This window comes from Cherax quadricarinatus, chromosome 16 (assembly GCF_038502225.1).
Source record: "Cherax quadricarinatus isolate ZL_2023a chromosome 16, ASM3850222v1, whole genome shotgun sequence".
Classification (NCBI taxonomy): domain Eukaryota; kingdom Metazoa; phylum Arthropoda; class Malacostraca; order Decapoda; family Parastacidae; genus Cherax; species Cherax quadricarinatus.
In genome coordinates this window covers 45,223,368-45,247,875 of record NC_091307.1, presented here as the reverse complement: position 1 = coordinate 45,247,875, position 24,508 = coordinate 45,223,368, and the positions used below count along the sequence as shown (strand labels likewise).

The 24,508-nt window shown below is 40.1% G+C and overlaps 1 protein-coding gene across 2 annotated transcripts in view; it reads left to right on the top strand.

The window, feature by feature from the left end:
- LOC128688834 (uncharacterized) overlaps positions 1-24,508 on the top strand; it is a 188,097-nt gene that overhangs the window by 94,154 nt on the left and 69,435 nt on the right. For both annotated transcript variants that reach the window (XM_053776822.2, XM_053776823.2), the window contains exon 5: positions 8,562-8,769. In XM_053776822.2, coding sequence (XP_053632797.1) covers positions 8,562-8,769 — 208 coding nt within the window. The remainder of the gene's footprint in view (positions 1-8,561; positions 8,770-24,508) is intronic.

Sequence of the window (24,508 nt, the reverse complement as noted above, 5' to 3'; positions counted from 1 at the left end):
GAGACCAGGAAAACTAGAATACAACAATAAATACCATACGAAAATACAATGCAAAGTCGCTGTTTTAAACCAAAAACGTGGTCAAAGTTTTTTTTTTTCTCATTACTCACTGTGTGCTGCAGGATTTTTTTTATACTGCACGCACTGACCACATAGACCCATTCTTTCATATGTAGGCCTACCAGCTTTCTCTCACTAGATTTGAAGGCGCTAGAATTTATGCTTACTAGTACGTCATGGACACTGATGCGTAAGCCATACTAGTACATCCGAAACCCTGAACGGGTTAAGTCATTCAGTCAGTCAAGTCATTCAGTCAGTCAAGTCATTCAGTCAGTCAAGTCATTCAGTCAGTCAAGTCATTCAGTAAGTCTCAAGTCATTCAGTAAGTCAGTCAAGTCATTCAGTAAGTCAGTCAGGTCAGTAAGTCAAGTCATTCAGTAAATCAGTCAGGTCAGTTAGTAAGTCAAGTCATTCAGTAAGTCAGTTAAGTCATTTAGTAAGTCAAGTCATTCAGTAAGTCAATCAATCATTCAGTTAAGTCATTCAGTAAGCCAGTCAAGTCATTCAGTAAGTCAGTCAAGTCATTCAGTAAGTCAGTCAGTCATTCAGTCAAGTCATTCAGTAAGTCAGTCAAGTCAGTCAGTAAGTCAAGTCATTCAGCAAGTCAGTCAAGTCATTCAGTAAGTCAGTCATTCAGTAAGTCAGTCATTCAGTAAGTCAGTCATTCAGTAAGTTAGTCATTCATTAAGTCAGTCACACAAACTTATGTTTACCTCTTTTTATGTGTACAAAGTAACACTTCCTTATGGCCACAGGTTATGTCTTGTCTAATACCTTTGTTTATTTCATTAATTCTAATACTTAAATGCTTATACCTTTTCCTGCCACTTTGAGCAACACTGGTATACTTACTGGGTGTCATGATTGCTTGGCAGATACAAGATATAGTAATTAAAAGATCAAAACACAATTCACAATCACAAGCTTGTAGTAGAGAAGTTGGACTGGACACTTATGAAATACGAATGCTGGGGTGGTGTCAGAAGGGTGGCTGGGGATGGCGGGAGGTCTTTCCTCTGATTCACAACAAGGCAGCTGCTTGAGGAAAAGGGAAGTTTTTTTTCCTTTCCGCAAACTGAGCCATGTTAAATTAATTTTATGACGTGTTACATAAAATTGTGCCGCAATTCTTCAGTCGTGCTATACCCAAATCGTGCCAAATAAACTCGTGCTAAATGACAATCTACTGCATGTTGTTTTGCTTAGAGTGAGTTTCCAGGAGCCTAACATCAACGTTAAGTGAGGACTTACTGTGCTAGGTTTCATATATAAATTTTAGCTTGGATGAACCTCCTCACCATTCAATGTTTATTTTGATGCAAAGGAAAAATTTCTTTGGCAAAATTTTCATCATTTTGCAAGAACTCCCAATAAGTACATAATTTCTAATACTTGTAGCTACTTAATTTGATAATGTAGAAAGTATTTTCTTTGCTACCATTTTTTTTTTACTCTGCGACTCGCGAAATCGTAATGACGTGATTGCAAACAAACCATACCACAGGTGGGGTTTGAACCTGCAGGTTCAAACCCCGCCCGTGGTATTTTTTTTTTTTCACAGATCAGTTTTACAGGCTAAGAGTTGTTATCCTACCTCAGCTCATTTCAAAGCCCAGCCCCAAAATGGTCGAGTGATACCCAGGTACCTACTGATTGCTAGGTGCACAGGGACAGCAGGTGTAAGGAAACATGCCTAATGTTTTCACCCATGCTGGGGATTGAACCCTGGACATTACCAACTGAGCCACAGATAGCCTAACTTTTGTGGAACGGGGAAGAATCCGTAAACAAATAAATTTGATAAAAGCCATATTGCATATACTAATAGGATATTAAATTCTCTTGTATTCATTGTTACTCCTAAATTTATGTTTACAGCCACCTGAGATTATTTCCTAGTAAAAGTAGTCCTTAGAAAGGGATGTGTGATGTCACCATGGTTGTTCAGCATATTTATAGATGGAGTTGTAAAAGAAGTGAATGCTTGGGTACTAGGAAGAGGTGTGGGGTTAAAAGATAAAGAATCTAACAGAAAGTGGGAGTTATCACTGTTGCTCTTTGCTGATGACACTGTGCTTTTGGGAGATTCTGAAAAGAAGTTGCAGAGGTTGGTGGATGAGTTTGGTAGGGTATGTAAAAGAAGGAAATAAAAAGTGAATATAGGAAAGAGTAAGGTGATGAGGATAAAAAAATTAGGTAATGAAAGATTGGATATCACATTGGAGGGAGAGCATATGGAGGAGGTGAATGTTTTCTGATATTTGGGAGTGGACGTGTCAGCAGATGAGTCTGTGAAAGATGAGGTGAATCACTGAATTGATGAGGGGCAAGAAGTGAGTGGTGCATTGAACGTGTTAGATAGGAGTGAATGGAGACAAATTGTTTTTAGGGATTGACATGTACACAAATAACCCGCACATAGAAGAGTGGAGCTTATGACAACTTTTCGGTCCGACTTGGACCACTTACAAAGTCACACTGTGGCCTCATGACTCTAGTCTCTTCCAGCCATATCTTGATGCTCTTAATAATCTTGCCCCTTCCATTAAGTTTAAAGCTGAATGAGAATCTAATTCTTTGCTTCTTTTCCATGATGTCCATGTCCACCGCTCAGATACAGGTTTTGCCTTTTCCGTTTTCCGCAAGCCTATGCATAGTGGCATGTACATTCACTACTTTTCTTATCATGCTTCCTCTGTCAAGAAAAGTGTTCTTATCTTCCTCTTTCTCCATGCTCTCCACATTTGTGATCCTCAGTTCCTTCAGTCAGAAATTTCCACTCTTAATAATTCATTTTCCCATCTTGGCTACCCTTCCCATTTCATAGACTGCCTTTTCACATGCTAAACGTAATTTCTTCTCTCCCATCTCTCTACTCCTGGGACCTTTTCTGTCCTTTGCCTTCCCTACATTTCCAGTCTTTCTAATCTCAACAACTCTCTCTGTAAACTTACTTTCCGCCAGACTAAGACTCTTCTTACTAATGTCATTCATACCTCTCCTCCCTCTACAGATGCTCCTGGTGTCTACTGTATTTCTTGTTCCTTCTGTCCTCTTCAATACTTTGGAGAAACTGGTCAATCTCTTTCTGACAGACTTAGGGAGCACAAAAGTAGTGTTAGGCTTGTCGACACTAACAATGCTCCTTTCTGTCACGTCAGAGATCACAGCCATCCTATTGACTGGTCTTCTGCTATAACTGTCTTCCTTACTTCCAACTTCAACAGTCGCCGTCTGGTTGAATCCTCCCTAATACACAACTTTCATTATATGAATCTTAGTCCTGGCTTTGTCTCTGTAGATGCCTTCCTTTCCCACTACATTGTAAAATGCTCCAAACTTCAGAACACCCATGACTTAACCTAATTCCTCCTTTTTCTTCTTCTCCCTCTTCCCCTTTCCTCTTTCCTTTTTTCTCCTTTGGGTTGTCTTTCTTCTGCCTTGTGTATTTGTTCCTTCTTTATTTATTTATTTATTTCCCCCCCCCCCTCTGTGTTCTTGCCCTTACCCTCTGTGGGTACCTAGCTCCCTTGCAGTGCTCCTCTTTCTTAGTATTTGACTGGCTCCTCCTCCTCCTTACTACCTTCCCCACTACTACTACCTTCTACCTCTGCTACTACTACTACCACTACCACCTCTTGCCTGTATATACCCCTCATTTTCTCCTTTTCATTAATGTGACTTTGTAAATGGTCCAAGTCAGACCGAAACGTCATCGTAAGCTCCTCTCTTCTATGTGGGGGTTATTTGTGTATCGTCCTAGTCACGGTATTGTGCCTTTTTTTTGTCATTGACTTGACGTGCTCTTGGAATGTGAACAAGGTAACATTTATGAAGGGATTCAGGGAAACTGGCAGGCCGGACTTGAGTCCTAGAGATGGGAGGTACAGGGCCTGCACTCTGAAGGAGGGGTGTTGACGTTTCAGTTTTATAACTATTGCAAGCGCACTTCTGACAAGACAGTGATGGAGTGAATGATGAAAGTTTTTCTTTTTCAGGCCACCCTGCCTTGGTGGGAAATGGCCGATGTGTTAATAATAAAAAAAAAAATCACCTAAGAGACTGTATATAAAAACACTGTTAGGCATTGCCTTGTTAATCTTAAGTTAGCCTTAAGTCTGCCTGATATGCCCTGCATATTAACCCTTTGACTGTTTACACTGTATAAATATGCCCTGTCTTACGCACCACTGTTTCTGACGTATTTATATGCATAAATTCTAGCGGCTTCAAATCAAGCAGGAGAAAGCTGGTAGGCCCACATGTGAGAGAATGGGTCTCCATGGTCAGTGTGCACCATATAAAAAAAATCGGGGAGCCACTGGTGCATTGTGGGAATGCCATTTCAGTGGTCCTTGTTCAGCATGCTTATCAGTAAGAAATATGTGACTCCCCAGCAAATCTCAGACTCTTTTCTTCCCAAGTGATGCTCTAACACAGATGGAAGTATCAGTGAAGATCAATTTCATGATTTACAGGAGTTTGAGACCAAAAGCAATGGAGGAGGAGGAGGAAGAGGAGGAGGAAGAGGAAGAGCAGGAGGAGGAAGAAGAGGAGGAGGAAGAGAAAGAGGAGGAGGAAGAGGAGGAGGAAGAGGAAGAGGAGGAAGAAGAGGAGGAAGAAGAGGAAGAAGAAGAAGAAAAAGAAGAAGAAGAAGATGTAATATTGTTCCCTTGAAGCAAGAAAAAAAAAAGTCCACCCCATGACAGTGACAAGATAAGGGGAGATAACATCTGATAAGAGCTGACGTTTGATGAACGTAAACAAGGGTGGGGGAGGGTGCAGCTGATAAGAAAAGATTAGATGACCATCGCCCTTGCTTTGTTTTTGCTGATACACATTTTTGTCTGTCTATTTGTCTGTCTGCCAAGCTCCCTGTCTATCCATCTAGCTCTCTGTCTCAGAGAGAGCCACAAGACTGTGTCATCATCACGTTTACTCACATCTTCAAGCAGCATTTTATCTGGATTTTTTGGGTTATCCTAGATAATTTACACTATGTATACATTTATTTATGTGTACCTGTGAGACAGAGATAGACAGATCGAAAGAGAGAGACAGATTGAAAGAGATAGAATGAATGAGAAAGATAATCAGAATGGAGGGGAAGCAGCATTCGACCCCATTGTTTTGACAGGCGGTAGGGGGAGTGAGTAATGAGACAATATGTCATTTTGACAGCTGCCGACTTCTGACTCAAAACAATTATAAGCCCCACACACACACACACACAAAACAAGCTTGCTGAATGAAGATAACAGCAGTTATATGAAAGTATGCAGTGGCTATATATGTGTATATATATTATAGAAACCAGAAAGAAGGAAGAATGGAAGGCAGGAATGAAGGAAGGACGAGATGAAAGGAAGGAAAAAAGTAAGGATTGACGAAGGAATGTAGGAAGGAAGGTAGGAAAGGAATGCAGGAAGGTAGGAAGGTAGGTAGGAAAGGATTGCAGGAAGTAATAATGTTAGTAGAATTACCGACAATATGTAAAGTATGGAAGAGGGTAAGGTACCTAGGGATTGGCAGAGAGCATGCATAGTTCCTTTGTATAAAGGCAAAGGGGATAAAAGAGAGTGCAAAAATTATAGGGGGATAAGTCTGCTGAGTATACCTGGTAAAGTGTATGGTAGAGTTATTATTGAAAGAATTAAGAGTAAGACGGAGAATAGGATAGCAGATGAACAAGGAGGCTTTAGGAAAGGTAGGGGGTGTGTGGACCAGGTGTTTACAGTGAAACATATAAGTGAACAGTATTTAGATAAGGCTAAAGAGGTCTTTGTGGCATTTATGGATTTGGAAAAGGCGTATGACAGGGTGGATAGGGGGGCAATGTGGCAGATGTTGCAAGTGTATGGTGTAGGAGGTAGGTTACTGAAAGCAGTGAAGAGTTTTTACGAGGATAGTGAGGCTCAAGTTAGAGTATGTAGGAAAGAGGGAAATTATTTCCCAGTAAAAGTAGGCCTTAGACAAGGATGTGTGATGTCACCGTGGTTGTTTAATATATTTATAGATGGGGTTGTAAGAGAAGTAAATGCGAGGGTCTTGACAAGAGGCGTGGAGTTAAAAGATAAAGAATCACACACAAAGTGGGAGTTGTCACAGCTGCTCTTTGCTGATGACACTGTGCTCTTGGGAGATTCTGAAGAGAAGTTGCAGAGATTGGTGGATGAATTTGGTAGGGTGTGCAAAAGAAGAAAATTAAAGGTGAATACAGGAAAGAGTAAGGTTATGAGGATAACAAAAAGATTAGGTGATGAAAGATTGAATATCAGATTGGAGGGAGAGAGTATGGAGGAGGTGAATGTATTCAGATATTTGGGAGTGGACGTGTCAGCGGATGGGTCTATGAAAGATGAGGTGAATCATAGAATTGATGAGGGAAAAAGAGTGAGTGGTGCACTTAGGAGTCTGTGGAGACAAAGAACTTTGTCCTTGGAGGCAAAGAGGGGAATGTATGAGAGTATAGTTTTACCAACGCTCTTATATGGGTGTGAAGCATGGGTGATGAATGTTGCAGCGAGGAGAAGGCTGGAGGCAGTGGAGATGTCATGTCTGAGGGCAATGTGTGGTGTGAATATAATGCAGAGAATTCGTAGTTTGGAAGTTAGGAGGAGGTGCGGGATTACCAAAACTGTTGTCCAGAGGGCTGAGGAAGGGTTGTTGAGGTGGTTCGGACATGTAGAGAGAATGGAGCGAAACAGAATGACTTCAAGAGTGTATCAGTCTGTAGTGGAAGGAAGGCGGGGTAGGGGTCGGCCTAGGAAAGGTTGGAGAGAGGGGGTAAAGGAGGTTTTGTGTGCGAGGGGCTTGGACTTCCAGCAGGTATGCATGAGCGTGTTTGATAGGAGTGAATGGAGACAAATGGTTTTTAATACTTGACGTGCTGTTGGAGTGTGAGCAAAGTAACATTTATGAAGGGGTTCAGGGAAACCGGCAGGCCGGACTTGAGTCCTGGAGATGGGAAGTACAGTGCCTGCACTCTGAAGGAGGGGTGTTAATGTTGCAGTTTAAAAACTGTAGTGTAAAGCACCCTTCTGGCAAGACAGTGATGGAGTGAATGATGGTGAAAGTTTTTCTTTTTCGGGCCACCCTGCCTTGGTGGGAATCGGCCAGTGTGATAATAAATAAATAAATGTAAAGTAAAAGGACACAAGTGCAACTAATGTGACATTTTATTGTGGCAACGTTTCGCTCTCCAGGAGCTCTGTCAAGCCGTTACAAACAGTACCCTCTGTGTCCATGTACTGTTTGTAACGGCTTGACAAAGCTCCTGGAGAGTGAAACGTTGCCACAATAAAATGTCACATTAGTTGCACTTGTGTCCTTTTGCTTTACAGATTGCAGGAAGGTAGAAAAGGATTGCAGGAAGGTAGGAAAGGAATGCAGGAAGGTAGGAAAGGAATGCAGGAAGGTAGGAAAGGAATGCAGGAAGGTAGGAAAGGAATGCAGGAAGGTAGGAAAGAAGGTAGGAAAGGAATGCAGGAAGGTAGGAAAGGAATGCAGGAAGGTAGGAAGGTAGGAAACGAATGCAGGAAGGAAGGAATGATGACACACGACCATTTACCTAGGATAACTACATAACACAACTGCCTGCTAATACTTTGAAGAAAACTGCTCAGACGAGGTGTTTTGTCTTTGCACATAAAAAAAAAAGTCCATAAAAATGCACATGCTGCTTTTATGTGTGAGGAGTGTAAAACACCATTGTGTATGAAAACATGTTTCAAAGAGTTCCACAAGCTGCAGAACTTATAGGAATATGTTCGGTGACTGTACATTGGTATATATATTATAGAACAGTAGTAATAAACAATTTTTTGTATTGTTTGTTTTTGTAAACAAGTTTTGTAAACAATATATTGATAATTATGTTTGTGTGCTTATTGTGTTGTATACAACGAGTGTATATATGTACATGCACCTTACTTTGGTCTCACAGGCCACATAGGTTATGTGAAAAAATAAAATAGTGAAAAAAACAACAAACCTTCAAATACAAGTAAACCAAAGTTTACCGGGTGAGCGGCAGTCGCCGCTGTTGCCATATGCGGCTCATTTTCTGCAAAGTTCACACCTCTATATCTCGGTAAGTACTGATGGCAAATTTTTTTGGGGGGACTAAAACACTCAGAAAAATAATCTTAACATTTTCATAAGAAAAAACAATTTTTTTTTTTATCGAATATTTTGCGACATAGAATGACTGTTTCAGAAAGGGACCTGCGACAGTCAAAGGGTTAAGGAGCTTTCTGCACACATACCTAAATGTCATTCACCTTTGTACAAACATCCTATCATGCTGAAATAAAGTATCTTATCTTGTTTTTAATGACTAAGAAATGAGTCTTAAATGAAAGTAACATTTCTTTTGGTATGTCTGCCCGAAATGGACAGCATGTTAGTGGCGTTCTTTTGTGTTTTAACAATATTTTAATAAGTGTGAACTACACTTTGTACACTGCACAAAGAAATAAAGTTTGTTTATATGTCAGGCCCGTGAGCTGTATGAGGCAGCCAGTGTAGCTGGACACGCGTGGGCTACGTACAACTTGGCTGTTCTTGTGAGCCAGGGACAAGGAGGATCTTCTGACTTAAAATGTACTTACAATCTTCTTATCAAGGCTGGAGAGATGGGTGTTCGTGAAGCTCAGGAAGCTCTCAAGCTGTTAGAACAGAAGAGGAATTGTGTTCGGAAAGAAGGTAAGCAAGTACAGGTGCTTCCCAACTTAATATACTCGTATTCATGTAGTTTATTTGGACATGATACGTAGTTGTACAGTGAATTATAGTAGTTGGGTATACATGCCAAAAGCCCCTTGTATGCAGAGCATTATGGGCAGGCTTAAAATTAACTTAAAATTAACAAGCAATGAAAGGTTCAGTGTTAAGAATTACAGTAAACAGTTTACAATATGAAGTACAATTGAGTACAGTAGGGCCCCACTTTACAGCGTTTTGCTTTACGGCGTTCCGCTAATATGGTCATTTGAAATTATGACCAAAACTATACAGCTCTTCCCACCTGACTTTCTAATATGGTCACTGCACTCCACCCAGTTTGTTTACATTCTATGTGAGATCAGTAAGCACTACGTCTCTCCATTATGTCTGGAAACTCCAAAATTTCAAGTGTTTTTAAAAGTTATTTCATATTTTATATATACTCTGATAATTATACTTACGTATACCTGTACCTAAATAAACTTATGCACTGTGCTGGCGTGCAGGTACACATTAAAATCAGTAAGAGTGTCTTATGTCTCGAGACATCATATTAGTAATGATAATAATAATCACCGAGTCTCATTAAATGTCGTATATTACGTTAATATACATATTTTCATTAATCCATCTATGATATTTTTTCAAAATTATATAATAAACATGATACATAAGATATAAAGACGATGAATACACCCCACAGTAAAATAAACATAAATATGAGATAAGATAAGGTAAGATATCGTTCGGATTTTTAACCCTGGAGGGTTAGCCACCCAGGATAACCCAAGAAAGTCAGTGCGTCATCAAGGACTGTCTAATTTATTTCCATTGGGGTCCTTAACCCGTAAACGGTCCAAACGTATATATACGTTTTTTTCAACATTTGAAAGTATGTAAAAAAAGTAGACCTTCTTTTTGTTTTTTTTTACATTTGAAAATGTGTAAAAAACTTTGATCTACTTTTTTTTTTGGTTATATTTGAAAATATGTAAAAAAAACGTAGATCTACTTTTGTAGCACTACACATGTGAACGTAGATCTGCTTGGACCATTTACGGGTTAATCTTGTCCCTCAGGATGCGACTCACACCAGTCGAGTAACACCCAGGTACCTACTTGCTGCTAGGTGAACAGGACAACAGGTGTAAGGAAACGTGTCTAAATGTTTCTACCCGCTGGGAATCATGTGTGAAGCAGGAGCTTTAGCCACCGGGCCACTGGGCCACCCTACTTGCACAAGTGATGGCAAGAATACCATTTTCTCTAGTCCAACATAAGAGAAAATGTGTTACTGGGGGTAACTGTAGAAAATTATTCCTTTTGTATGTACATAAGTTTATTCAGGTATTTATTTATTTATTTTATTTAGAAATTTTAGCATACAAACAGAGGTACAAAAAATACAGGTAAGAGCAGCATGCCAAAGCCACTTATATGCATAGCATTACGGGCTGGCTTAAAATTAACTTAAGATTAACTAAGCAATAATGAAATCAGTGATAAGACATTATTGTAAACAGATAACTATAAAATACAAATGAGTATTATAAAGACAGGTCCTATGGTTGCATGCATTGCTGTTCATTCAGTAGAATGGAGTATTCTGTTAGGTAGTGTATTTTAAAAAATTAACAAAGTTAGGTTTAACATTTGTGTGATATAATTGTGAGTAACATTTAGGATATACAATTTATATGGTTCAGTTATTCAGTATTTATTTGGTTTTGAGTGAGTAAGTGAACTTTGAGAAGAGACTTGAATTTATAAACAGGTAGTGTTTCTTTTATATTTACAGGTAATGAATTCCAGATTTTAGGGCCTTTTATGTGCATTGAGTTTTTGCATAGCGTGAGATGGACACGAGGAACATCAAAGAGTGATCTGTGCCTTGTATTATGGTCATGTGTTCTGTTGAGGTTGGCAAGGAGATGTTTGAGGGGAGGGTTAACATCAGAGTTAAGTGTTCTATGTATGTAATAAGTGCAGTAATAAGTATGGATGTTTTGTATGGTGAGTAGGTTGAGTGTTTTGAATATTGGTGGAGTGTGCTGCCTGTAGTGAGAATTTGTTATTCTAACTGCAGCCTTTTGTTGGGTAATTAGTGGTCTGAGATGGTTAGTTGTTGTTGAGCCCCATGCACAAATTCCATAGGTGAGATAGGGGTAAATAAGAGAGTGATAAAGGGCCAGGAGGGCTGACTGTGGAACATAGTACCGTATCTTCGATAGTATGCCTACAGTCTTGGAAATTTTCTTAGAAATTTGTTGTATATGTGTATGAAATTTGAGTCTATTATCGAGGTGGATTCCTAAGAATTTTCCCTCTGTTAGCTTTGTGATAGGTGATCCGTTTATCGTTATGTTAAGAGGTATATCTGTAGCTCTGCTACCAAACTGAATGAAGTAGGTTTTGTCAATGTTTAGTGTAAGTTTGTTAGTCCTCATCCAGGTAGATATTTTCTGTAATTCGGTGTTTACAGTATTGGCTAGCGTGACTGGGCTCGGGTGAGAGAAGACGTATGTGGTGTCATCTGCAAAAAGTGTGGGTTTGAGTAATTGCGAAGCATTTGGTAGGTCATTTATGTATAGGAGAAAGAGAAGAGGGCCAAGGACACTTCCCTGCGGGACACCAACTGTAATTGGTTGTGCGGAAGAGCTTGCCCCATTTGCGTACACATATTGGCTTCTGTTGCTGAGGTAAGACTTGAGGTAGTTGAGGGAGTGCCCTCTAATACCATAGTATGACAATTTTACGTGGAGCAAGTCATGGTCAACTGTATCAAAAGCTTTACGTAAGTCAATGAAGATCCCCTGTGAGACTTCTTTTTTCTCTATTGCAGTGTATATATGTTCTAGCATGTGTATAATAGCATCATTAGTATTTTTATTAGGCCTGAATCCAAATTGGCAGGGGTTGAGAATGTTATGGGAGATGAGGTAGGAGTGGATTCGTTTATGAATTAATTTTTCAAAGATTTTTGAGAGAGGGTGTAAATTGGATATTGGCCTATAGTTATTCAATTCTGTTTGGTCTCCTCCTTTATGGATCGGGGTGACCCTTGCTATTTTGAGAACTGTAGGGAAGGTGGAGGATTCAATGGATTTGTTAAAGAGTGTTGCAATGATTGGTGATAGTACTTGTGACGCTTTTTTGTATATAAAGGGTGGTAAGGTATTTAAATCTCCTGCCTTGTTTTTCAGTGCGTTGATAATAAGGGAGACTTCGTATGGGTTAGTCGGAGCTAGGAACAGTGTGTTCGGGTAGTTGCCAGTGAGGTAGTCATTTGGTGGGGTATCTGAGCTTGGGATATTATTGGCAAGGTTTTGACCTATAGTGGAGAAGAAATCATCGAGTCTATACACAAATCATTGAGGTATACACAAATACAGTTACATAGATTATCATACATAGCAGCCTATGTGTAAAGTACCTAGGATAACCCAAAAAAGTCAGACTGACTTATTTCCATTGCCTTCACTCAGAGCGTCATTCCTTCTAAAAATGGTGTTACATGAGAATGGGAGTGTTCCTCTTTATTTATTGTACTGTATCAATGTAGAGACAACTTGTACACAATGTGACGTGTACACCTGGTTTGTTTAAAAAACTTGCTTTCGCCTGGTTTGTTTACATAACTATGCCTGTCCTCCATCATGTACTCATTCTCTCTCTCTCTTATTTATTCATTTTATCTCGTATACTCACCCCTGTCCCTACATTAAGACTAAAAATATTTTAAGGTAAGTAATGAGTGAACTGTTTATGCATTGAGGGTTGACAGGCCCTCTCTGAGACTTGTTCTCAGGGTCAGCCAAATTTAAAAAAAAAAAATAACTTTTTCTTACGAAAAGATAGAGAATCTTTTCCCGATCATAATGACACCAAAATTATGAAATTTGATGGAAAACTTAGGGAATTATGCTCTCGCGAAGTTAGCAGTCTCGACGATGTTTACGCATCGGAGATTTTGCCCAATTTGAGCCCTATTTTCGGCCAATTGCAGTGTACTAGTCGACAAAAATCATAACTATTTCTCTAGAACTCCATTTTTTCTATTGAATGAGTACAAGAAACCACCCATTTACTGATTTCAACTATCCAGGACAGTGGTCAGAATTTAGCAATTTTGCCAATTTCACACAAATTTCAAAAGATGCCAATTTCCAAATAGGGTCCAGAATAAACAAGAAAGACATTCCTGGCACTAAAATAACATTTCTTCTGTTTGTTAGTCACATCCCCAGGCCCCTCTTATATTTCTTTGGCTTTCCACTTTCAATTTTTATTCTTACAAAAAAATAGAAGAATTACTGTTATGCAGACTGCTGCATTAGTGTAGAAATGGTATAAATAATATCAGCACACTTGTGAAAGAATATTAGACTCACCAGTTGACGTGTATTGGACGCTTGGCATGATTTGTTTACTTTTGAACTTTGGTAAAAATCGAACATTTCTGCTATTTTGAGCTCAATTTCAAGGTACTTTTCATTGTAAAACCAGTCAAAATCATCTCAACTTCTGTAATATGTCTTCCATTCTATAAAATGAGACCAAGAAAACTAGAATACAGCAATAAATACCATACGAAAATACAGTGCAAAGTCGCTGTTTTATTCCAAAAACACGGTCGAAGCTTTTTTTCTCATTATGCACTGTGTGCTGCAGGATTGTTTTTATACTGCGCACACTGACCACATAGACCCATTCTTTCATATGTATGCCTACCAGCTTTCTCCCACTAGATTTGAGGGTGCTAGAATTTAGGCGTACTAGTACGTCAAAAACCCTGGGTCGTAAGCCGTACTAGTACGACCGAAACCCTCAAAGGGTTAAATGTCATTGAATATTATGTGTGGGTGGGGTGGCCTGGTATGGTAGCCTAGCTGGTTACCATGTATACCACACCTGATTTCTTACAATAAATACTACTCGTCTCACCCTAGATTAAGACTACAAATATTTTAAGGTAAGTAATGAGTGTACTATACAGTGGACCCCCAAGTTTCATGATTAATCCATTCCAGAGAGCCTGCCGAAAGTCGAAATTACTGAATGGTGAAACCATTTTCCCCATAAAAAATAATGGAAATAAAATTAATCTGTTCCAGACACCCAAAAATATTAAAATAAAATTTTTTTTTTTTCAAATTAAATAAAGATTTACATACTGAAAACAATGACAAATCAAGTACATGCATATAAAAAATAATAACATTACACTTACCTTTACTGAAGACTTCTGGGTGGATGGAAGATGGGAGGAGGGGATAGGAGGAAGGTGTACACTATTGTTTGGAAGGAGAATCTCCTTCCATTAGGACTTCAGGTATGAAGTCCTTATTGGGGTTACTTCCCTTTTTTGTTTTTTAAAGACGCTGGCACTGGGAACAACGTGAGAGTCACTGGAACCCTGTCGCACAAAATATCTGTCCAGAGAGCTCTCTTTCTGGCGTTTCTTTAAGATTTGTCTGAAGTGGGACAACACTTGTCATGGTACATGTTGCCAATACGGCCTGCAACAGCTTTGTTAGGGTGAAGTTCATCCATAAATGTTTGCACTTCAGTCCACTTTGCACAAATGTCCTTAATCTTTGAAGAAGGCACCTTCCTCCATCTCTCTTCCTCCTCCTCTGCAGCAGTTTCCTGAGCTGTGATCTCTTGCTGTTGCGGATGAAGCTCTTGCAGCTCTTAAGTGGTTAGCTCTTCCCTGTGGTCCTCCACCAACATACATGAAATATTAAGTTTAATGCATCCACATGAAATATTAAGTTTAATGCAATAGAATAATTAAAATAACAATAATAACAATAGAATAAACACAAAAGAATAATTGACACTTACCTTTAATGAAGATCTGGTGATGATTGATGGGATGGGAGGAGGGGAGAGTGTCAAAGTTTTTAATGTTTAATGTAGTAGGTTGGTAGACAGCAACCACCCAGGGAAGTACTACCGTCCTGCCAGATGACTGTGAAACAGAAACTGTAACTGTTTTGCATGATGGTAGGATTGCTGGTTTCTTTTTCTGTCTCATAAACACGCTAGATAACAGGGATATCTTGCTACTCCTACTTACACTTTGGTCACACTTCACAGACACGCACATGCATATATATATACATACATCTAGGTTTTTCTCCTTTTTCTAAATAGCTCTTGTTCTTCTTTATTTCTTCTATTGTCCATGGGGAAGTGGAAAAGAATCTTTCCTCCGTAAGCCATGCGTGTCGTATGAGGCGACTAAAATGCCGGGAGCAATGGGCTAGTAACCCCTTCTCCTGTAGACACTTACTAAAAAAGAGAAGAAGAAAAACTTTATAAAACTGGGATGCTTAAATGTGCGTGGATGTAGTGCGGATGACAAGAAACAGATGATTGCTGATGTTATGAATGAAAAGAAGTTGGATGTCCTGGCCCTAAGCGAAACAAAGCTGAAGGGGGTAGGAGAGTTTCAGTGGGCGGAAATAAATGGGATTAAATCTGGAGTATCTGAGAGAGTTAGAGCAAAGGAAGGGGTAGCAGTAATGTTAAATGATCAGTTAAGGAAGGAGAAAAGAGAATATGAATGTGTAAATTCAAGAATTATGTGGATTAAAGTAAAGGTTGGATGCGAGAAGTGGGTCATAATAAGCGTGTATGCACCTGGAGAAGAGAGGAATGCAGAGGAGAGAGAGAGATTTTGGGAGATGTTAAGTGAATGTATAGGAGCCTTTGAACCAAGTGAGAGAGTAATTGTGGTAGGGGACCTGAATGCTAAAGTAGGAGAAACTTTTAGAGAGGGTGTGGTAGGTAAGTTTGGGGTGCCAGGTGTAAATGATAATGGGAGCCCTTTGATTGAACTTTGTATAGAAAGGGGTTTAGTTATAGGTAATACATATTTTAAGAAAAAGAGGATAAATAAGTATACAAGATATGTAGGGCGAAATGACAGTAGTTTGTTGGATTATGTATTGGTAGATAAAAGACTGTTGAGTAGACTTCAGGATGTACATGTTTATAGAGGGGCCACAGATATATCAGATCACTTTCTAGTTGTAGCTACACTGAGAGTAAAAGGTAGATGGGATACAAGGAGAATAGAAGCATCAGGGAAGAGAGAGGTGAAGGTTTATAAACTAAAAGAGGAGGCAGTTAGGGTAAGATATAAACAGCTATTGGAGGATAGATGGGCTAATGAGAGCATAGGCAATGGGGTCGAAGAGGTATGGGGTAGGTTTAAAAATGTAGTGTTAGAGTGTTCAGCAGAAGTTTGTGGTTACAGGAAAGTGGGTGCGGGAGGGAAGAGGAGCGATTGGTGGAATGATGATGTAAAGAGAGTAGTAAGGGAGAAAAAGTTAGCATATGAGAAGTTTTTACAAAGTAGAAGTGATGCAAGGAGGGAAGAGTATATGGAGAAAAAGAGAGAGGTTAAGAGAGTGGTGAAGCAATGTAAAAAGAGAGCAAATGAGAGAGTGGGTGAGATGTTATCAACAAATTTTGTTGAAAATAAGAAAAAGTTTTGGAGTGAGATTAACAAGTTAAGAAAGCCTAGAGAACAAATGGATTTGTCAGTTAAAAATAGGAGAGGAGAGTTATTAAATGGAGAGTTAGAGGTATTGGGAAGATGGAGGGAATATTTTGAGGAATTGTTAAATGTTGATGAAGATAGGGAAGCTGTGATTTCGTGTATAGGGCAAGGAGGAATAACATCTTGTAGGAGTGAGGAAGAGCCAGTTGTGAGTGTGGGGGAAGTTCGTGAGGCAGTAGGTAAAATGAAAGGGGGTAAGGCAGCCGGGATTGATGGGATAAAGATAGAAATGTTAAAAGCAGGTGGGGATATAGTTTTGGAGTGGTTGGTGCAATTATTTAATAAATGTATGGAAGAGGGTAAGGTACCTAGGGATTGGCAGAGAGCATGCATAGTTCCTTTGTATAAAGGCAAAGGGGATAAAAGAGAGTGCAAAAATTATAGGGGGATAAGTCTGCTGAGTATACCTGGTAAAGTGTATGGTAGAGTTATTATTGAAAGAATTAAGAGTAAGACGGAGAATAGGATAGCAGATGAACAAGGAGGCTTTAGGAAAGGTAGGGTGTGTGTGGACCAGGTGTTTACAGTGAAACATATAAGTGAACAGTATTTAGATAAGGCTAAAGAGGTCTATGTGGCATTTATGGATTTGGAAAAGGCGTATGACAGGGTGGATAGGGGGGCAATGTGGCAGATGTTGCAAGTGTATGGTGTAGGAGGTAGGTTACTGAAAGCAGTGAAGAGTTTTTACGAGGATAGTGAGGCTCAAGTTAGAGTATGTAGGAAAGAGGGAAATTATTTCCCAGTAAAAGTAGGCCTTAGACAAGGATGTGTGATGTCACCGTGGTTGTTTAATATATTTATAGATGGGGTTGTAAGAGAAGTAAATGCGAGGGTCTTGACAAGAGGCGTGGAGTTAAAAGATAAAGAATCACACACAAAGTGGGAGTTGTCACAGCTGCTCTTTGCTGATGACACTGTGCTCTTGGGAGATTCTGAAGAGAAGTTACAGAGATTGGTGGATGAATTTGGTAGGGTGTGCAAAAGAAGAAAATTAAAGGTGAATACAGGAAAGAGTAAGGTTATGAGGATAACAAAAAGATTAGGTGATGAAAGATTGAATATCAGATTGGAGGGAGAGAGTATGGAGGAGGTGAATGTATTCAGATATTTGGGAGTGGACGTGTCAGCGGATGGGTCTATGAAAGATGAGGTGAATCATAGAACTGATGAGGGAAAAAGAGTGAGTGGTGCACTTAGGAGTCTGTGGAGACAAAGAACTTTGTCCTTGGAGGCAAAGAGGGGAATGTATGAGAGTATAGTTTTACCAACGCTCTTATATGGGTGTGAAGCATGGGTGATGAATGTTGCAGCGAGGAGAAGGCTGGAGGCAGTGGAGATGTCATGTCTGAGGGCAATGTGTGGTGTGAATATAATGCAGAGAATTCGTAGTTTGGAAGTTAGGAGGAGGTGCGGGATTACCAAAACTGTTGTCCAGAGGGCTGAGGAAGGGTTGTTGAGGTGGTTCGGACATGTAGAGAGAATGGAGCGAAACAGAATGACTTCAAGAGTGTATCAGTCTGTAGTGGAAGGAAGGCGGGGTAGGGGTCGGCCTAGGAAAGGTTGGAGAGAGGGGGTAAAGGAGGTTTTGTGTGCGAGGGGCTTGGACTTCCAGCAGGTATGCATGAGTGTGTTTGATAGGAGTGAATGGAGACAAATGGTTTTTAATACTTGACGTGCTGTTGGAGTGTGAGCAAAGTAACATTTATGAAGGGGTTCAGGGAAACCGGCAGGCCGGACTTGAGTCCTGGAGATGGGAAGTACAGTGCCTGCACTCTGAAGGAGGGGTGTTAATAATGTTGCAGTTTAAAAACTGTAGTGTAAAGCACCCTTCTGGCAAGACAGTGATGGAGTGAATGATGGTGAAAGTTTTTCTTTTTCGGGCCACCCTGCCTTGGTGGGAATCGGCCAGTGTGATAATAAATAAAAAAAAGGGGAATCCCCCTCCATTAGGACTTGAGGTAGCAAGTCCTTTTCTGGGGTTACTTCCCTTATTCTTTTAATGCCACTAGGACCAGCTTGAGAGTCACTGGACTTCTGTCGCACATCATATCTGTCCATAGAGACCTGTACCTCTCGTTCCTTTATGACTTTCCTAAAGTGGTTCACAACATTGTCAGTGTACAGGTTGCCAACATGGCTTGCAGTAGCTGTGTCAGGGTGATTTTCATCAAAAAAGGCTTGCACTTAAAGCCACTTTGCACTCCTGGGAGTGCCTTTTCCTCCTGAGTAATGTAAGTCCTGCTTGGCAAAACAGGCCTGTTTCGTCACAATTAAACACTTGTTCAGCTTTCAATCCTTCAGCCTCTATGTACTCCTTGAATTCATGCACATATTTTTCAGCCGCTTTGTGGTCTAAACTGGCAGCCTCACCATGCCTAATCACACTATGTATGCCACTACGATTCTTAAATCTTTCAAACCAGCCTTTGCTGGCCTTAAATTCACTCACATTACCACTAGTTGCAGGCATTTTTCTAATTAAATCCTCATGCAACTACCTAGCCTTTTCACAAATGATCGCTTGAGAGATGCTGTCTCCAGCTATCTGTTTTTCATTTATCCACACCAGTAACAGTCTCTCAACATTTTCTAACACTTGCGATCGCTGTTTTGTAATCACAGTTGCACCTTTTGCAAGAACAGCTTCCTTGATTGTCGTTTTCCTGCTCACTATAGCGGAGATGGTTGATTGGGATTTACTGTACAACTTGGCCAGGTCCAACACACGCACTCCACTTTCATACTTTGCAATTATCTCTTTCTTCATTTCAATAGTCATTAGCACCCTTGGTCTCGAAGGGTTGGCACTAGAAGCTTTCTTGGGGCCCATGGTGACTTATTTTGCAGAAACAAGCACCAGAAACAGTGATAATATGGATAATATGGAATGTACCGAATGTATCCTTAGATAAGCACACACTGGCTGGCTTGTAAACACTGGACATGTCTCATATGAATCGTATTGCGTACCGGGTTTTGTAACGGGAACCGAGGCAAATTTTTTGTGATATAACGCTTCGGATACCGGATTTATCGGTTACCGATGACTTCGCAAACCGGGGGACCACTGTACTCAGATATGGGAAACTTGAAGAAATTAAAAATGGATCAGGGTATACGACAATTTCTAACCATACAATAGAGCAGAAAAGTAATGTGAAGGATTTGGGAGTGATAATGTCAGAGGATCTCGCCTTTAAAGACCAGAACAATGTATCTACCTCATCCGCTAGGAAAATGATAGGATGGATAATGAGAACCTTCAGAACTAGGGACTCCAAGCCTATGATGATTCTCGTCAAATCACTTGTGCTCTCTAGGCTGGAATACTGCTGTACACTAACGGCCCCCTTCAAGGCTGGCGGCATTGCAGACCTGGAGAGTGTAGAAAGAACTTTCACCGCACGCATAAGTATGATAAGGCACCTAAACTACTGGGAACGGTTGAAGATGCTTGATCTGTATTCCCTCGAACGCAGGCAAGAGAGATCTTTCTTTCAACACACTGGCCGTATCCCACCAAGGCACCCTGCCTTGGTGGGAAACGAAAGTTTCTCCTTTTACATTTAGTAATACATACAGGAGAAGGGGTTACTAGCCTCTTGCTTCTGGCATTTTAGTCACCTCTTACAGCACGCATGGCTTACGGAGGAAGAATTCTGTTCCACTTCCCCATGGAGGTAAGAGGAGATAAGAACAAGAACTAGAAAGAAAATAGAAGAAAACCCGAAGGGGTGTGTGTGTGTATATATATGCTTGTACATGTATATGTAGTGTGACCTAAGTGTAAGTAGAAGTAGCAAGACATACCTGAAATCTTGCATGTGTATGAGTTAGAAAAAAAGACACCAGCAATCCTACCATCGTGTAAAACAATTGCAGGCAAGAGAGATATATGATAATATACACTTGGAAGGTCCTGGAGGGATTGGCACACAAAAATCACTCCCTATGAAAGCAAAAGACTCGGCAGGAGATGCAACATTCCCCCGATGACGAGCAGGGGCGCCACGAGTACAGTGAGAGACAACACTATAAGTGTCCAGGGCCCCTGACTGTTCAGTTGCCTCACAGCATACATAAGGGGGATTACCAATAGACCCCTGGCTGTCTTCAAGAAGGCCCTGGACAGGCACCTAAAGTCAGTACCTGACCAACCGGGCTGTGGTTTGTACGTCAGCTTGCATGCGGCCACCAGTAACAGCGACCGGGCCGTGGGGGCGTTGACCCCCGAAACCCTGTCCAGGTAAACTTCAGGTTATAAAAGTTCCATGGAGAATTTGTTAATTCTGTTAGTTCTCCCACGTCATGCAAGCCTGGCTATGGATGTAGGAAAACTCAAAACCCCTCATAGGTGTGCAGGGGAGGTCTACTGTGAAACTGCTGAAGCTTAAGCTTCGGGGTCCCTAATCCTGGAGGGGTCCAGACACTGCTTTAGTCCACATTGCATAAAAATTTTGGGTCTCTTTGTATGAGAAGGGTCTTTTTAAAAAATAATAATATTACTAACATCCTAGGTAGTAGGTTGGTAGACAACAACCGCCCAGGGAGGTACTACCATCCTGCCAAGTGAGTGTAAAACGGAAACCTGTAGTTGTTTTACATGACGGTAGGATTGCCGGTGTCCATTTTTCTGTCTCATAAACATGCAAGGTTTCAGGTATGTCTTGCTACTTCTACTTACACTTAGGTCACACTACACATACATGTACAAGCATATACGTATATACACACCCCTCTGGGTTTTCTTCTATTTTTCTTACTAGTTCTTGTTCTTGTTTATTTCCTCTTACCTCCATGGGGAAGTGGAACAGAATTCTTCCTCCGTAAGCCATGTGTGTTGTAAGAGGCGACTAAAATGCCGGGAGCAAGGGGCTAGTAACCTCTTCTCCTGTATATATTACTAAATGTAAAAGGAGAAACTTTTGTTTTTCCCTTTGGGCCACCCAGCCTCGATGGGATACGGCCGGTGTGTTGAATGAAAGATTAATAACATAACAGAATTCATTTCAAAATAATAGTTAAATTAAAAAATAAGGGTTAGATGCAAAAAGAGGGTCATAATAAGTGTAGAGGAGAGAGAGAGATTTTGGGAGATGTTAAGCAAGTGTGTAGGAACTTTTGAACCAAGTGAGAGAGTAATTGTGGTAGGGGACCTAAATGCTAAAGTAGGAGAAATGTTTGGAGAGGGTGTGGTAGGTAAGTTTGGGATGCCAGGTGTAAATGATAATGGGAGCCCTTTGACTGAACTTTGTATGAAAAGGGGTTTGGTTATAGGTAACACATATTTTAAGAAAAAGAGAATAAATAAGTATACAAGATGTGATGTAGGGTATAATGACAGTAGTTTGTTGGACTACATATTGGTAGATAAAAGACTGTTGAGTATATTTCAGGATGTACATATTTATAGAGGAGCCACAGATATATCAGATCACTTTTTAGTTGTAACTACATTAAAATTAAAAGGTAGATGGGATACAAGGAAAATAGAAGCAGCATGTAAAAGAGAGGTGAAGGTTTATAAACTAAAGAAGGAGGCAGTTTGGGTAAGATATAAACAACTGTTGGAGGATAGAGGGGCTAGTGAGAGTATAGGCAATGGGGTTGAAGATGTATCGGGTAGGTTTAAGAATGTAGTGTTAGTGTTCAGCAGAAGTTTGTGGTTACAGGAAAGTGGGTGCAGGAGAGAAGAAGAACGATTGGTGGAATGATGATGTAAAGAGAGTAGTAAGGGAGAAAAAGTTAGCATATGAGAGGTTTTTACAAAGTAGTAGTGATGCAAGGAGGGAGGAGGATATGGAGAGAAAAAGAGAGGTTAAGAGAGTAGTGAAGCAATGTAAAAAGCAAATGAGAGAGTGAGTGAGATGTTATCAACAATTTTGTTAAAAATAAGAAAAAGTTTTGGAGTGAGATTAATGAAGTGAGGAAACCTATGGAAGGAGTGGATTTTACAATTAAAAATGGGACAGGAGAGTTACTAAACGGAGAGTTAGAGGTATCAGGAGGATACCAATTTTGAGGAATTGTTAAATGTTGAAGAAGATAGGGAAGCTGTGATTTCATGTATAAGGCAAGGAGGAATAACATCTTGTAGGAGTGAGGAAGAACCATTTGTTAGTGAGGGGGAAGTTTGTGAGGCAGTGGGTAGAATGAAAGGGGGTAAGGCAGCTGGGATTGATGGGATAAAAATACAAATATTAAAAGTAGGTGGGGATATAGTTTTGGAGTGGTTGGTGCTTTTATTTAATAAATGTATGGAAGAGGGTAAGGTACTTAGGGATTGGCAGAGAGCATGCACAGTTCATTTGTATAAAGGCAAAGGGGACAAAAAAGAGTGCAAAAATTATAGGGGAATAGGTCTGTTGAGTTCTAGGTAGTAGGCTGGTAGACAGCAACCACCCAGGGAGGTACTACAGGTCCTCCATCACAAATCCGGCATCATTGGGGCCTGTAGTGTGCTGGATTACTGAGTTTGCCGGGTTACAGAGTGGTTAGGTTAGAATACACTTAATAAAATTAACCAACTTGACTTACACAAAGTTCTTTGAACATCGGCAAAAATCGAACATTTCCGCTACTTTGAGCTCAATTTCAAGGTACTTTTCGTCATGAAAGCAATCAAAATCATATCTATTTCTGTAATATATCTTCCATTCTATCAAATGAGTCCAAAAAATGAGAATACAACCATAAAAACCAAGTTTCAATGAGATAGCCCAACAAACAACCGAGAAAAAAAAAATATTTACCAAAAATCATATATAGCAAGCCCAAGCTGGGTACTGGAAATAAGTCACTTTGTCTGACTTTTCTGGGTTATCCTAAGTTCTCTGTACATACACTGCTATGCATGATAATCTATGTAACTGTATTTGTGTATACCTGAATAAACTTATTTACTTCTAGTCTGGCAACTGAGTACAATGGACCCTCGACCAACGATATTAATCCGTTCCTGAGAGCCCATCGTTAATCGAAATTATCGTTAGTCGAGTTAATTTTCCCCATAAGAAATAATGGAAATCAAATTAATCCATGCAAGACACCCAAAAGAATTGAAAAAAAAAATTTTTGCCACATGAAATATTAATTTTAATACACACAAACTGAAGAAGACATGTACAGTTACATGACACTTACCTTTATTGAAGATCTGGTGATGATTAATGGGATGGGAGGAGGGGAGACTATGGATGGTGTTAGTGTTTAGAAGGGGAATCCCCTTCCATTAGGATTTGAGGTGTCAAGTCCTTTTCTGGGGTTACATCTCTTCTTTTTTTAATGCCACTAGGACCAGCTTGAGAGTCACTGGACCTCTGTCGCACAACATATCTGTCCATAGAGGCCTGTACCTCCCGTTCCTTTATGACATTCCTAAAGTGCTTCACAACATTGTCAGTGTCACAATTAAATACTTGTTCAGGTTTCAATTCTTCAGTGTCTATGTACTCCTTGAATTCCTGCACATATTTTTCAGCTGCTTTTTGGTCCAAACTGGCAGCCTCACCATGCCTTATCACACTGTGTATGCCACTATGATTGTTAACTCTCTCAAACCAACCTTTGCTGGCCTTAAATTCACTCATATCACTAGTTGCAGGCATTTTTCTAATTAAATCCTCATGCAACTTCCTAGCCTTTTCACATATGATCGCTTGAGAGATACTATCTCCTGCTATCTGTTTTTCGTTTATCCACACCAATAACAGTCTCTCAACATCTTCTATCATTTGCGATCTCAGTTTCGAAAACATAGTTGCACCTTTGGCAAGAACAGCTTCCTTGATTGCCGTTTTCTTGCCCACAATAGTAGCGATGGTTGATTGGGGTTTTGTGTACAACCTGGCCAGCTCAGAGACACGCACTCCACTTTCATACTTAGCAATCTCTTTCTTCATATCCATAGTAATTCTCACTCTTTTTGCTGTAGGGTTGGTACTAGAAGCTTTTTTGGGGCCCATGGTGACTTATTTTGCAGGTGCAATCACTAAAAACGCTGTGATAATATGAAATGTTCCAATTGTATGTTTGGATGGGACCATGGTGGCTGGCTGGCTTGTAAACACTGGCCACAAGTGGATGCGTCTCAGACGGAACGCATCGTGTTGGTTGAGTTTTTTAGCGATAGTCGAGGCAAAA